The 14,940-nt window shown below is 36.5% G+C and overlaps 1 protein-coding gene across 1 annotated transcript in view; it reads left to right on the top strand.

Moving 5' to 3' along the window:
• The window catches only part of elfn1b (extracellular leucine-rich repeat and fibronectin type III domain containing 1b), a 127,783-nt gene extending 116,118 nt beyond the window's left edge, over nucleotides 1–11,665 (top strand). Inside the window, exon 3 of the mRNA XM_077205264.1 lies at nucleotides 6,676–11,665. Coding sequence (XP_077061379.1) covers nucleotides 7,065–9,509 — 2,445 coding nt within the window. The 5' untranslated portion in view covers nucleotides 6,676–7,064 and the 3' untranslated portion in view covers nucleotides 9,510–11,665. The remainder of the gene's footprint in view (nucleotides 1–6,675) is intronic.
• Nucleotides 11,666–14,940: the final 3,275 nt, after the last annotated feature.

The raw sequence follows: 14,940 nt of genomic DNA, 5'->3' as shown, positions 1-14,940 counted from the left end.
ACCTTTAATGCAGTAATAGTTATACAGTAAGTAGCTTTGGATAAAAGTGTCTGCAAAATGTCAAGTCAACTTTTTACATATATTTTTAAAGCAGCTTTACCGTGATAAACAAGAAAATAATGATTCAATGATGCAAACAGAATTCATTTCCGCTGTAAAGCTGCTCTAAAAAGACAATAGTAAACAATCATTGTTCAGTTGAAATCTGTTCAGTGTTTATTCAGTTTGGTTCAATAACTCTGTAAAAGTTAAATTCAGCAATGAAGCAGCTCTGGAGAAAACGGTGATGTCATCATCCAACTCAAATCAATTCTCATCCAATAGTGTGAGTGCAATCTAGTCCAAAAGTTTGGGGTTGGTAAGATTTTTTTTTCCCCATTTATTTGACCAGAAATACAGCAAATAACAGTAATTTAGTGAAATATTATTACATTTTATAATACTGTTTTCAGTAACACAAAACAATCTCATTTGTTTACATTAGTAATAAACTAACAATGAGCAATACATTTGTTACAGTATTTATTAATCTTTGTTAATGTTAGTTAATCCAGCTGTGCATTGTGTGTTCATGTTAGTTAATTAACGTTAACAATATAACTTTTGATTTCCATAATGCATAAGTAAATGTTGAAATTAACAAACTAAGTTTAAAGAATGCTTTAGAAGTATTGTTCATTCTTAGTTCATGTTAACTAATGTTAATTAATGAAACATTTTACCATTTATTTTTCTCTTTGTATTTTTATTGTGTAAAGTGCTTTGAGAAGCTCCTTTAAAGCCGCTATATAACAAAGTTTATTATTATTTTAAAGTGTAACCCTGTTTTCTTTGTGATTTCATATGAATTTTCAACATTATTATTCCAGTCTCACATGATCCTTCAGAAATCATTCTAATAGGCTAATCTGGTGCTAAAGAAAGATTCCTGCTTATCAATGTTGAAAATAGTTGTGCTGCTTAATATTTTGTGGAAACCACATGAGATTTAATTTAAATATTGTTCCACGAAAGAAAATTAAATATAAAAAAAATATAATTAATGTAATGCATCCTTGCTGAATAAATGTATTAATTTCTCAATGAATATACACTACTTTTAAACAGCAGTGTATATTTTCAGTAATTAAATTAAATGAATAGAAAAATAACTTGAATATTCTGGTTGAAATTTAACAAGTACCATTGATTCTAAAATTACCTTGTTCTGTTCTAAGCATAAATGTCTTACCTTCCTCATGTTTTTTTTTTTACTATTGTGTATAATTCCTACTTTCTAGCTACCTAGCAACCTTGTAAAATCATGCTTCCATGTGGAGGTCAAAGACAGCGCTTGTATTGTGAGGTGTGAACGAGCCACAGCAGTCCATAAACCTGTTCTTCCTTCCCACGGTTCCTACATGCTACAATACAGTACATGATGCCCAATCACATCGACACGCGACACTGCTTCAAGTTCGTCTTCTGTCTCCAGCGTTAACTATGTAGGAAGTTCCGTGCCATCTGTAGTTTCAGTCTAACCATAACTGTGCAAATCAGATAGCCCTATGGGTAGCACCGCCTGTCACCAGAAGCAGGGTAACCATGGAGACGGTCCCCGTGGACAATTAGGCCCCTATACCATGTCTTTCAAAAACATTCCCTGATTCACTCAAACATTCGTATTTCTCTTGTTTTCTTAATCAGATAAGGACAGAGATGAATTGGCACACAAAACAGTCTTCCCCTTGGGTGTTTCGAGAGCTCAGCAGATGTGAACCAGTGTGTGTGTTTGCTGTGCGACCTGAACTCTGTCCAATTATGTGTCACTGAACACCCACTCACTAAACAATGGCCATTACACAATTATTTCAGCTTTACAAACACACTCCAATGCACATCTACACAAAAAACAAATTAGCAACTGCCCGTTTGTGCCGCACCCTGTAGTGTTTAACCGAACTTTGAGTAAGGGTGCTCCGATCTATTCTTAACAACAATGTGTGCATAAAAAGTGCTTGAGAGAAAGTATTGCTGACAACTCTATTTATTGGCAAGCAACATGTGCAATATAGTCCATTTCCTCTCTTAGGGGTGATTAGGAACAGCTTGGAGCTTAACAAATAAAGCATTACTGGGGGAAAAAAACAGGAAGTAATCAAATGTAAAATAACACTACATTGTCTTCACTGTATAAATGAAATATAGATTAATCCTACTAAATCTAATAAAGAGCAGTGAGTGATTTTCTCTTTGTCTTTTGTTGTTTGATTAAGATTAATGACACAGACAACAGCAGGAATATTAGGCTGCTGTCACTTTAAGACAGAATGCACGGATCTAATATACTGATACACATGCAACATATTTCCCAACATATGTTCACTTTAGACATAATCAATGGTATTTAAGTGAATACTCACCTAGACGGTAATTTTCTTTTTACATATTTCTGTGTTTTTAACCATTTAGGCGCAAACCTGAAGCTCAAAGTTCACTTTGCTTGTCCGTTTTTCACTCCAGGGCACATACAAGAAGCCGCTTGGGGAAGAGTATCACTTTCGCCGCTTAATGCAGTTTTAATAGGCTAACTCTTTTTATTATTGTTTAGCAACATACTTTATTTTACGACAATCACTGATCTAGCTGATTGGACATCAAGTTTCGACTTTTATTGAGAAAAGAAATTGCACCGCTGTGAAGGAAAGAAATGCACTAAAATATCACAGCCCAGTGTCTTTCTGTCATTGCTGTAGGGTTGCTATCAGTGAAATCACGCCGCTCTCCGCAAAGTAATTGCAAATGTATTGTCCTTTTCAGACACCTGGTTGAACTAGTCTGCCAGACCTGTGAATGTAGAGAAGCAATTTTAGCTGTGAGTTTTGCGCCATCTGATCTGCCTTTAAAGAAACGCCTGATCAAACTATATAAAGCTCTAATCGTCCGATAAAGATTGGCGCTCGATCAATCAGAGCACGCGTAGTTTTGAGCACAAGTTATTTCCTGAGTGCTTATACTGTAAGGAATTGTATAAGTGCTGTATGTTCCTGTCCTTTGTTTTGGGTTTTCCTCTGGAGAATTGTGTTTTGCAGCTCTTGAAGCAACAGTAACATCTTGCCTAATAAAACATGACCATGTTGTGTTTTTAATCAGATTAATAAAGAATAGGAATCTACATCATTTAGTGGTTGCCATATTTGTGCGACAAAATTCTGTAATTACGCAATGTAATTTTTCACAAGGAATTCTGCTGTTATATATGATTATTTTAAAAATAAACCTAAAAAATGCAGACTGACGGCTTCAGCTTAAGTAAATACCAGTTTTTACTTTAGGAACCTGATAGTTGCCTGACTGTTGGACAAGTAAAACTGAGCTATAACATTACAAAACCCCCCAAAAAACTATAGTAGGGTGTTGAGGGTGGTTGTCAGGGTGATGCTATGCGGTTGCTAATGTGTTCTGGGTGGTTGCTAGGTGATTTCTTACTGGCCCAAGTCCAAAGAACCCATCTCAAAGAATGATATTTGGTAATCAAAGTTGGGTTCCATATGCAATTATTAATTTAATACAATAAAAAAATAAAAAAATGTTCAAATCAACAAATAATAATACAAAATTGTAACGTTTAATTTGTTCAAAAACATAGATAAATGTAAAAGTAAATATAATCATTTAATACATAGACTTTTAAATAGCTTTTCATTATAGTTTTGTTAATCAATTACAAAGTCACTGGAGCAACCAACTTAATTTGAATGAAAAAACAACTGGCAAATGATTAAAATAAAATATAAATTTGGTGAAAAGTTATCACATTTTTATTAATTGATACATCTTTATGTTGGCAATTATTTATTTATTTACATTTTAATTTTTGAATGAATACACTGCGTCTTATTTTTAAGTGTCACTAAAATTGTATGTCCAATCATAGTCTAATCAATCTAATAACAGAAAAATAAAAGCACACCTCTACTTAACAAGCTGCATGTCTTCAGATATCATTTATTTAGAGTTACATGTATTAAACAAATACATTAAATATTAATACATGTTAACGATTGAGCAAAAAATAGTAGTGAAATTTGCCTTAGCAAGCATCTCTAAATATAAAAAACCTTCTGAATAAGCAGTGAATAAGCAGTGCATATCTGATATGTAAACTAAGATATATAATCTTATGTTTTATACGCTTATCCTCTATTCCATATCTGATGCTGTAATTCATTAGCGTGTAAATGAATGTCATATTACATTAATCACTTCATGTCACTTTGATGCATCTTGACATGTTTACAGTCCGTTTACTTTTAGAAGATTAATGTCTCCAATATCAGAAATTGCTTCCACAAACCTGAGATTCTGGGATTTCTGTTTAGAAAAACAGAATCTATGGAGAGAGAAAGAAAATACATGGGGATAACTGCTTCTCTTATGTTTGCCCAGAGCTAGTGGATTAATCTAATGTCACAGAGTCACACAGTTGTTTATTGATCATAAGAAGGGAGTGTTATTTTAAGCCACAAGCAACTACATTCAACCACACACACACACACGAACACACACACACACACACACACACACACACACACACACACACACACACACACACACACACACACACACACACACACACACACACACACACACACACACACACACACACACACACACATATCAATCCACTCCTCTCGCACACAGTACTGAATGTTAGTCTGACTGCTTGAACGCTCTTTTGCAATGCAGAAGTGCATCAAGTTGGTTCATGGAATCTAAAGCAATAAACCATTTCCTTTGAAGTTTATGAACAGTTTGACATGCAGGTTAAGTGTTTTGGGGCGACTGACTGAGCCAAAGTCTTGTTCTCATGACTACTGCTCTGTTAAAACAGTTTATTGTTGGTACATGGTGTATCAGTTATAAAGCTGTCTGAAACATTCACAACAAATATTACAGATGATATATTTAGCACGCATTATAAAATAACGCCGCCTCAAACTATTATTTCTATTCATCCTGAAATGCATTATGCATTTGCCGAATGTCCAGTTTATCAAGTACAGACACATTTATAGTATAAATGTCTCTATGGATTGAATTGTGTGTGTCCTAGAGTCTAGACAGCTGCAGTGGCCCGAAATTACTTACACCATACACTTACAAATATATGAATATCATTGCATTACATTCCAAATATTGAACCAAATGGGATTTATTTTAAAGAAACATAGCGAAAGCACATTTTTCAAAAAAACAAAATTTCTGATTTAACTGATAAAACAATAGATACTGTATACAATCTTAAAAATAAAGTTTGCTTTTTAGCATCCACAGAATTTTCCCATTACACAAAAGGTTCTTTATATAATTAAATTGTTCTTCACATCAAGAAGAAAATGGTTCTATGGTGTTCTATGAAAGTTTTTTTGGGGGAACCCAAAATGTTACTATGTTCTATGGCATTGCTGCAACAAAAACCCTTTTGGAGCCTTTCTTTTTTGTAATAGTTTTATAATAGTGTACTGTTCAAAATTATTTAGAAATTCATAGCAACTGCCATTTGGTTTGCTATTTTCCAATCTAATCTAGAAATGTGGGATATTTATATCTTATTTTTATACATTTAGCCGTTTATTCCGGGGAAAAAAATCAAACAATGAGATACAGCTTTGAGTTTGTCGATATGTGTGTTCTACCTAGCAAAGTAAAACACAACATGTAAGGACTATTCTCTCTACTTAAATAGCTGGTATGAGAAGGGTACGTATTGGAACAGTGATTCGTTTGCAGATGAGGTACAACAGCGTACTGTGACAGTGAGAGCACATTCAACAGTTTGAACGCTATGAAAGATTCACGCCACAAACCCTCTTTTACCCCGTCTCTGTATTATCCACCCGTATTATCTAATGAATGATGATATATCGTTTTTTTTACTGTGCTTTAATTATTTTGGGTATTATGTTAGGCTGGCAAATTTTTAGTCCCCTGTTTGGACTCGTAACAAATTTTCCAATACACTTTGAGGGATTTTTATCTAACATACTGTAGGACAGGAATTTTTGAGTATTTTCTTAAATAGAGGCCCTGGCAATATATACTCCTATCTAAAACACCATTCAGTTACTGTATGTTGTTGTCTAACATTTGTTGGATTTAGGTCACGCTCTAATTAAAAAAGCAGTCTATTTTAGGGATTTTCCTTGCAGAACGTCTCATAAGCTAATAAGGTGGATAGATGTAAAAGTAAACTCTTCTCTTTAGAGTGTGTGTTTGTGTTATCAGGATGAGCTAAGCTGTTAGACGTTAATTGGCCTTGGAAAGCCAGCAGGAGTGTCTATGTGATTGATCTGCGCTAACTTTAGCTCTTGGTAGGTGAAAAACATGGCGTCAGCTAAACAACTTTTTAAAAATAGCTCTAAAAATGCTACTAGACAACTTTCTGCACTCCGTATTGCCATTAATAGTTGGAAATTGAGGTAGACCGGAAGTAGTGGGTGTTCATTTGGATGTAATTATAAAGCGCCATGGCATTAAATTTGGGTAAGTGGGTTATTTTATAATGCGCTGAGTGAAATATTCACATTTATATGATTTCTTAGTCTTGTTACTCTCACTGAAGGAGTATTGTTAGGACTTGACCTAGTTTTTTCAAATATCAATAATCATGTTCTTTCTTTCTTATTTATGCAGGACACAAAACGAAAATCTGGTCATGAGCGGGGAATCTGATGAGAAATGAGGTCCTCGGAAAACACAAGCACTTCCTGCCCTGTGGGAGGCTATGCATGGAAATGCTCAGATATGCTATCTGAAAAGCTAATGAACATAATCAAGACTTTGGTCATAAATGAAGCTTCCTTTCCAGAGTGACAAGACACCAAGCATACACTGAAAAGATAAAAACGATAATTGTTTTTTTTTTTTCTTTCTCTAAAGCTTTTATTTCCTAACAGCACTGCACAATCATCCATGTGATTTCAACATTACATCCAATTACAAGTCAAAGACTTGTTGAATATTTTGCTGAATACTGCTAAAGATCATAACCTGTGCAAACAAAACAAAAAACGTCTGGAGCTATGACTAGAGCACAGATGTCCATTTCGTCTGGGCCCAGTGGACATGGAGGAGGTATGATGACCAGTGCCTTACTTTTCTGGGCTATGGCTCTCGTGTTCCTCTCATTGACAAGGGTGCCTGTTGTCCAAGGTGATTGCTGGCTGATTGAAGGGGAAAAGGGATTTGTGTGGTTGGCAATTTGCAGCCAGAACCAGCCACCATACGAAAATATCCCCTTGCATATTAACAGCACAATTGTTGACCTGCGACTCAATGAGAACAAGATTCGAAGCATCCACTTTTCTTCCTTAAGTCGCTTCGGCAATCTCACATACCTGAATCTGACTAAGAATGACATCTCTTACATTGAAGATGGGGCTTTCTCAGCCCAATTTAATCTCCAAGTGTTGCAAATTGGCTTTAACAAGCTAAGGAACTTGACCGAGGGAATGCTAAGAGGTTTGGGACGCTTACAGTACCTCTATCTTCAGGCTAACCTGATCGAGACTGTCACAGCCAATGCCTTCTGGGAGTGCCCTGCGATTGAAAACATCGATCTTTCCATGAACAGAATTCAGCAGCTTGATGGTGCTACATTTCGTGGTCTATCGAAGCTTACAACTTGCGAGCTCTATGCAAACCCGTTCAGTTGCTCATGTGAGCTGTTAGGATTCCTGCGCTGGCTTGTTGCGTTCCCAAACCGGACAAGTGAGCGGATGGTGTGTGACACACCTGCTGGCTTTTCAGGCTACAGTCTCTTGAGTCAGAACCCCAGAATGCCAAGATTTCGCAATGCTTTTCATGCACTCTCCTCTGTCTGCACCGATAACAACGTGACACCGTATCTTCACGGCTCTTTAGACGGGAGCACTCCCACGATGTTGCCTGATTTGAGCCCTTGCGGACTGGATGACTGTTCCTCAGGAACATTTCCAGAAGAGTCCATTAGCATCAGTCCCACCTTTCTGGATCCAGATGCCCGTCCTATAATTAAACTAAAAGAAGTTACCCACACAAGTGCAATAATCATGATCCAGATTCCAAATCCATTTCGCAAAATGTACATCCTTGTCCTGTACAATAACAGCTTCTTCACTGACATCCAAAACCTGAAAAGCCAGAGAGAAGAAATAGAATTACAGAACCTTAAATCTCACACTAACTACACATATTGTGTGGCATCTATTCGTAACTCCTTGAGATTCAACCACACCTGTCTGACCATCTCCACAGGGCCAAGGACATTGCAAGAACGTGTGCCAAATGAATCAACTGCCACTCATTACATTATGACCATCCTCGGTTGTCTCTTTGGGATGCTTATCGTACTGGGTATAGTGTTTCATTGCCTGAGAAAGCGCAAACATCAAGACGAGCCAAAGAGTAAGAAGTTGGAAAAGATGAAAAGAAACTTAATTGAGATGAAATATGGAACTGAACTGGAACAAGGGACTATATCACAGCTGTCACAAAAGCAAATTCTGTCCACTGGTGAAACAGTACAAAGGATGCCATACTTGCCAACTGCCAGTGATACAGATCAGTATAAGATGCAAGAGATCTCTGGGACACCAAAGACTACAAAAGGGAATTACATGGAAGTGAGATCAGAGCAACCAGAACGCAGTGTGAGGGAATGCAGCATTCCTCCATCGGAAACCAGCCAGGGATCTGTTGCAGAGATATCCACCATTGCAAAAGAAGTGGACAAAGTGAACCAGATCATTAACAACTGCATCGACGCACTCAAATCCGATTCAACATCATTCCAGGCCGCAAAATCCGGTGCCGTGTCCACAGCGGAGCCGCAGTTAGTCCTCATATCAGACCATCCACCAGGCAAGTCTGGTTTTCTGTCTCCAGTGTACAAAGGATCGTACAATCATCCTCTACAGAGGCATCACAGTATGGATGCCCCACAAAAGCGTGCAAGCACATCCTCGAGTGGTTCGCTGCGCAGTCCACGCTCTTTCCGTTCTGAAGGAGCTTACAGATCAGAGTCCAAATATATTGAGAAGGCATCTGCGCTCGATGAGTCAGGAATCATAACAGTCACACCAGCGGCTGCGATCCTGAGGGCAGAGGCGGAGCGGATTCGACAGTACAGTGAGCATAGGCACTCCTACCCTGGTCCCCACCACATAGAGGAGTCGATAGAGGTGTCAGGGAGCCGAAAGTCATCCATTCTGGAGCCGCTGACGCGCTCGAGACCACGGGAGCTGTCCTATTCGCAGCTCTCACCGCAGTACCACAACCTAAGTGGCTATTCCAGTCCTGAGTACAGCTGTAGGCCTACTTTTAACCTGTGGGAACGTTTTAAACTCCACCGCAAACGTCATAGGGATGAGGAAGAGTACATTGCAGCAGGTCATGCATTAAGGAGGAAAGTACAGTTTGCCAAAGATGAGGACCTACATGACATTCTGGACTACTGGAAAGGGGTCTCTGCTCAGCAGAAATCATGATTGCTGTTTTTATAGCTCATCCAATTAAAGAAGACTACACAAATCTCTGGACCAAACCAGCCAGGATCAATGATTAAGTGACAAGCAAGCACTCACTTTTAGAGAAATAGCTTAGAAGTATTGCTAGCTCTTTTCAATCATTCTGTTTAAGAATGAGAACTAAATACAAGATACTGTAGATCTTGCAGTGAGTGTACGTGCCAAGTGGTAAGAATAGAAAACTTTTAACAGTATTAACCTCAACTCAACATTTGATTTTTATATATTGGAAATAACAATAAACTACTATTATATTATCATCCTCATCATCATGACCATCATTGATTAGTAGTATTACTGTTAAGTATGATTCTTCTTATTATTACAATTAATCTTTGGTTATCGCATGGCCGTGTCCTGTGACAGTATTGACTGTTGTGTACTTGGAAAAACATACAACTCAAAATGTCTGCCGAACACTGTTCTCCCCAACCTTAGGTTTTTATACAGACTGTGCAACTTTGAAAACGCTCTTTTTTCTTCTTCTTTAGCGACTGTTCGAAGGACAACCGCTCAATTTGCTACAGAAGCACACCTCTACTGGATTTTAAAACAACAACTTTTCAGAAAAAAAAGCTTCTCTCAATGCTTTCTCCATTCTTTTTTTGTAACGTTTACAATTTCAAACATACAATGAATGTCCTTAAGACTTACACCTGCAATGTGATTACAATTACATACAGACACAGATGTGCAGGTAAAACTGGCTTTCTATGACTGTATTTCATTAACAGGTCTTCAAGCAGTGCTACTGAGAAAACTGAACCCACAAACTCCACACAAGTCCTGCATACCGGAGAATGAATGTACTCTGTTGTAAAACTATTTTTTTTCAGCCTCAAACCCAGTTTGATTTTTGTTTGCAAGACCTTCAGAAATATTTCCGTCTCAGTCAAAGATATTGCTACAACATGCCTACTTTAAACCACTGTGAACCCCAAGAGCTAAATCAGTCCTGGGTTTTTTTTTTTTTTGTTTGTTTGTTTGTTTTTTTACTGAGATTCAACAGAGCTATGTCTTCTACGGCTGTTAATCCAGGTCTAAAGTGCTGATCTAGGCAGCCTCAAATAGCATAATCTTTTCTCACCGCCATTAATGCTGATAGACAATTTAGATTCCACTGATTTGAACAATGGAATTGGCCTCTAAATTTTGAGGAAGCAAATTTTAAGACCTGTACTGTGAAACCAGACAATACAACACCCTGCTTCATGGAGTGAAATAACATGACATTTAAATTATATCTGAATCAATGTGCATGTCAAATACTTCACAGAAATATTGTCAACCAAATATTAAGGCCTAGAGTGCAGTGTTGTTTTTTAGCCTTCATATCCCCTATCCCAAAACACGAGGGGATCGTTTTTAGAATTTTGTCAGTTCGAGGTAATAGGCTATGTTAAATAATGTAATTCTGCCAACTGATTTTGTGAATGAAAATGCCATTGTCAGAATGATTGTTGTCATACTGAACAGAATTATTGCTTATTGTTCTGAAATTGGAAATGGTTTCTCTACGGCAGCTTGATCCTGAACATGCACTGTCATCTTGTACCTAACATGAAGATTGTTTCTGTTTTGTTTTACAATTAAGTTTAAAACGTTTAGTCAATTCCAGGTAATTCCTGTGAGAGCTAAATGAATGTCTACAAGAAAGGACTAATGCATGATAATAGGGACAGTATAATTATTTAATCAAAATGTCTGTATAATTAATGGAATCATCAAGGTCTTCTTTAAACAACCAGAAGATTTCTCTGATCTTTCCCTTAATGTGTGCGTGAATAAATCTTAAATATTTGATTATCAAACTCAAATCTTTGAAAAAAACATGTCCCCAGTGCAAATCCATTCTTTTTAAGGTTCAACTTACATTCACTGTATCTCATTAACAGGTTTGTTGAGTTGATTGTCATCTCTTATACTGCAAACTGTAGCAGATTTTCCATGGACACTGAAAGTAAGTTGAAAATGACTTGGTGAATGTACAGCAGCCTGAAAACAGCCACATGTACGGGCTGATTGTAAGAGAAAAAGAATGGATCCCAAAGGGCTTTCATGTCTGGTGGAAATGTCAAAGAGCACAATAAAAATGGTTTTATTTCTTAAAGAATAAATACTTTTTTCTCAGACACATATGTGCTTTAATTGGAGCTTAAGGTAAGTCTCATGTTGTGTTTTTGTAAGTAAATCAGAAGCACAATGAGGTAGGCTGAAATGCAACTGCATGTCCTATTGTTTGGGTCTGAGAGACTTATACCATGCTAGACAGCAGCCAACATCTCACAATGCACTCCAAAAGTTTGAATCTGGGATTAGATGTTTCATTTAAACCTGAAAATCGAAAACTGTAGAAATGTTAGAAAACTGTAGAAACATTTAAGATTCTGCACTTTATACTAAAATTAAATTATGACTGATCTTGTGAAATCCTTGGTCCTGAAGGTCTGACAATCATCAGATTATTATTATTTTTATTTTTTTCAAATACATTTTTTGGTCAAATTGCTGGTGATAACATCATTATAATAAAACATTTGAATAAAAATATATGTATATAAATAAATAGGCCTAAGTGTTTTTTACTAGTAGTCCCAAACTTTTGGGCCTCACTGTCCATTTTTTTTATGTGAAGATTTTGAAATCTTTATAACAATACAGCAGAAGCAAAGCTACCTAAAACCTAAACCATATACAAACTTGCCATCCAAAATGAGAATGAAGTTGCCCTACTGATGTATGTATAATTAACAATCCAAAAAGTTGCTATGATTATAAAATTCAGCACCTATTCTATATTTTTTGCTCACCAAAATATTTTATACTGTCAGGACAAATGTGCAAAAAATTGTAAGAGGGTTCAACAGCTTATCATTGCGAAAGTGCCCCCAAAAATACAGCTTTAGCATACCTTGAAATATTAATATGTAAACTATGTACTGTAAATGTGCACACTTTATGCACATAGACACCAAAGTGTGGAAATTTACATCATGATAATCACATTTGTCAGTGTGATAATAAAACCATTTGGGTGATTTCCATTAGTTTACATTTGGTGGTCAATCCAGGGAGATCAAGTCTCAAAAAAGCATCACATTTTGGAAATGTGGTTATCCATACATTTTGCTTTGAAATGAAATGTACATGTAAAAAAAGACTCTCAAAGTAACATGTTAAAAGGATGTGAAACACATCTCAGCATCACTGCTCTATCAAGCACTCTAGTGGGTGACCGACTGCACCTGTCACTCAGAACAGGTCACGGCAACCCTGCGCTCACCTCCTCCATCACAGCCTGTTTGCAGGCATCTTTGATGTAGTGACGGAGCATTTTTAACACACCTGTGACAATGTCATCTGTGAAAAGCATAGCAGCTCTTCTAGTGCACCGTAAGGCCACTACTCTATTCCATTTAAAGCCCATGAGCATCTGTTCTTATACTTTAAATCACACATTATATATATTTAAAAAAAATTTATGCATCCCATTCGCTATGTTGTGAATCAATATGAACTGCAATTAAAAGACTTGAGATGATGATTTCGACAAGACAGCCTCTAGAAATGTCCGGCTCCCTGAGAAGTGACTGATGCAAATCATGATGTGCTATCATGATAACAATATACTGTAAATACATTTTAGCTTAGCTGTATTCTGATTCGCAGATTCCCAAATTATGCAGTGTTCAATGCTTCCTGCATGGTTAGCCGGTGATTAAATTGATTCAGTGACATGCAACGTCATCAAACACGGATCAGTTTTTCAGTATGATGAAATACTTATTTACATATACAAATATAATATGAATTAATATAATACATATATGCAAACTAGAAGTTCAAAAGTTTGAGGTAGTGTGCAAAAGTAGACTAAAAAACGTAATATTGTGAAAGACTGACAATTTGAATATATTTTAAAATGTAGTTTACTCCCGTGAAGGCAAAGCTTTAGTGATATATTGATGTTTGTTCAGCGTATAGTCCCCTTCAGAATGAGCATACATGCTCCCTATATATTACCTTGCTATCTCACAAATACCCTGTGAGGTTCACGGAAGGTTAGGTGATTAGAACATACCCATTTACTTTCACAGGTATTCACCTTCCTAAACAAATGATCCAGAACAGTGGACTTGCACTCAGTATCATTTATTTACAAAGTCACATTTCAGTGTAAATGCAGAATAATGCTTGGCTTTATCCTTCTTTATTCCACAACTGTGAAAGGGTGTGCATCATTTTAAACATATAGTGAAAGCAATATTAATTTTGTTTAGGTGTAAAACTGCTTGGTGCACTTTTGATAATCAATTATCTCATAATTATACTGTACATTGTATCCATTAAATCAAACCAGGCTGTTGAGGTCTGAAAGAGGAAATGTACATCCCTATATTTTCACAAAGCCTCCAGTTAGCACTGCTAAAGATGTCTTTTTAACAATACACTGAGAGACAGTGACCTTTTTCCACTCGTTACTGGCTACAGTAGGAGCTCACATCATGGGGTTCAGTGAGATTCATTCCGGTAATCACCTAATTAGTCTTTAAATGCCTGTGCTCACCATTAGCACATACTTTCACTAAAACCACGAGAGTCCCAAGGAAAGATTCTGTTTGCTTAATCTGTGTGGGAAACATAACCTTAAACTATGTCCTATCAATTTATTATTGTAGTCGGCAATTAATTGTATGCTATCTTTCTACAAACCATCTTGGTGTTAGTCCGTTTACAAATTGTTATTTCAGTCAAGGTTTTAAACTGCAAAACAAAATATTAATAAAATTGAGCAGTCTCACAAATATATTCAGCATAACTGATGGACGAAGGCGCTTATTTGTGCATATTATTTAAATACGCAACTACAGTATATCCTTGATAATCAAGTTGCTTGGCAATGCATTTACAAATTACTGAGATTCCCCTGTTATGCTTTTATTATGCTCATGAGTTTGATTCCCAATGAATGTGTGCCATGAACTGATAAAAATGAATGCAAAGTTGCTTCTGCCAAATGCATAAAATGTCCAAGAACAAACAAGCATCAAAACATTTACGTGCATCTTAATCTGATGCATGCGCCCTCAGTTTATGCAAACCCCATTTCTATTTTTAACACACTGCACAACTATTCAAGACACTATGTTTCCTGTCCAATTAAATACAATTATTTTATTTACAAATACCATGTGCAAATTTATTGCGAAGCAATTTAGTCCTTCTGTATAAAAAAATCTTACTGTTACATCAAAAGCAGTGTGTGATGTCTTTCGTCTTTTAATAAGAGGTCCAATTTAGTCATAATAATCAAGTAGTCCTAAATAAAAGAATTTAAAAACAATGAAGGGATCTTTCTTAATTTTGGTGCGCTTAGGAATGGGTAAGGTGA

Source organism: Siphateles boraxobius, unplaced genomic scaffold (assembly GCF_051911475.1).
Source record: "Siphateles boraxobius isolate OS27281-9 unplaced genomic scaffold, OSU_SipBor_1 53, whole genome shotgun sequence".
Classification (NCBI taxonomy): domain Eukaryota; kingdom Metazoa; phylum Chordata; class Actinopteri; order Cypriniformes; family Leuciscidae; genus Siphateles; species Siphateles boraxobius.
This window is presented reverse-complemented; position numbering and strand designations above follow the sequence as displayed.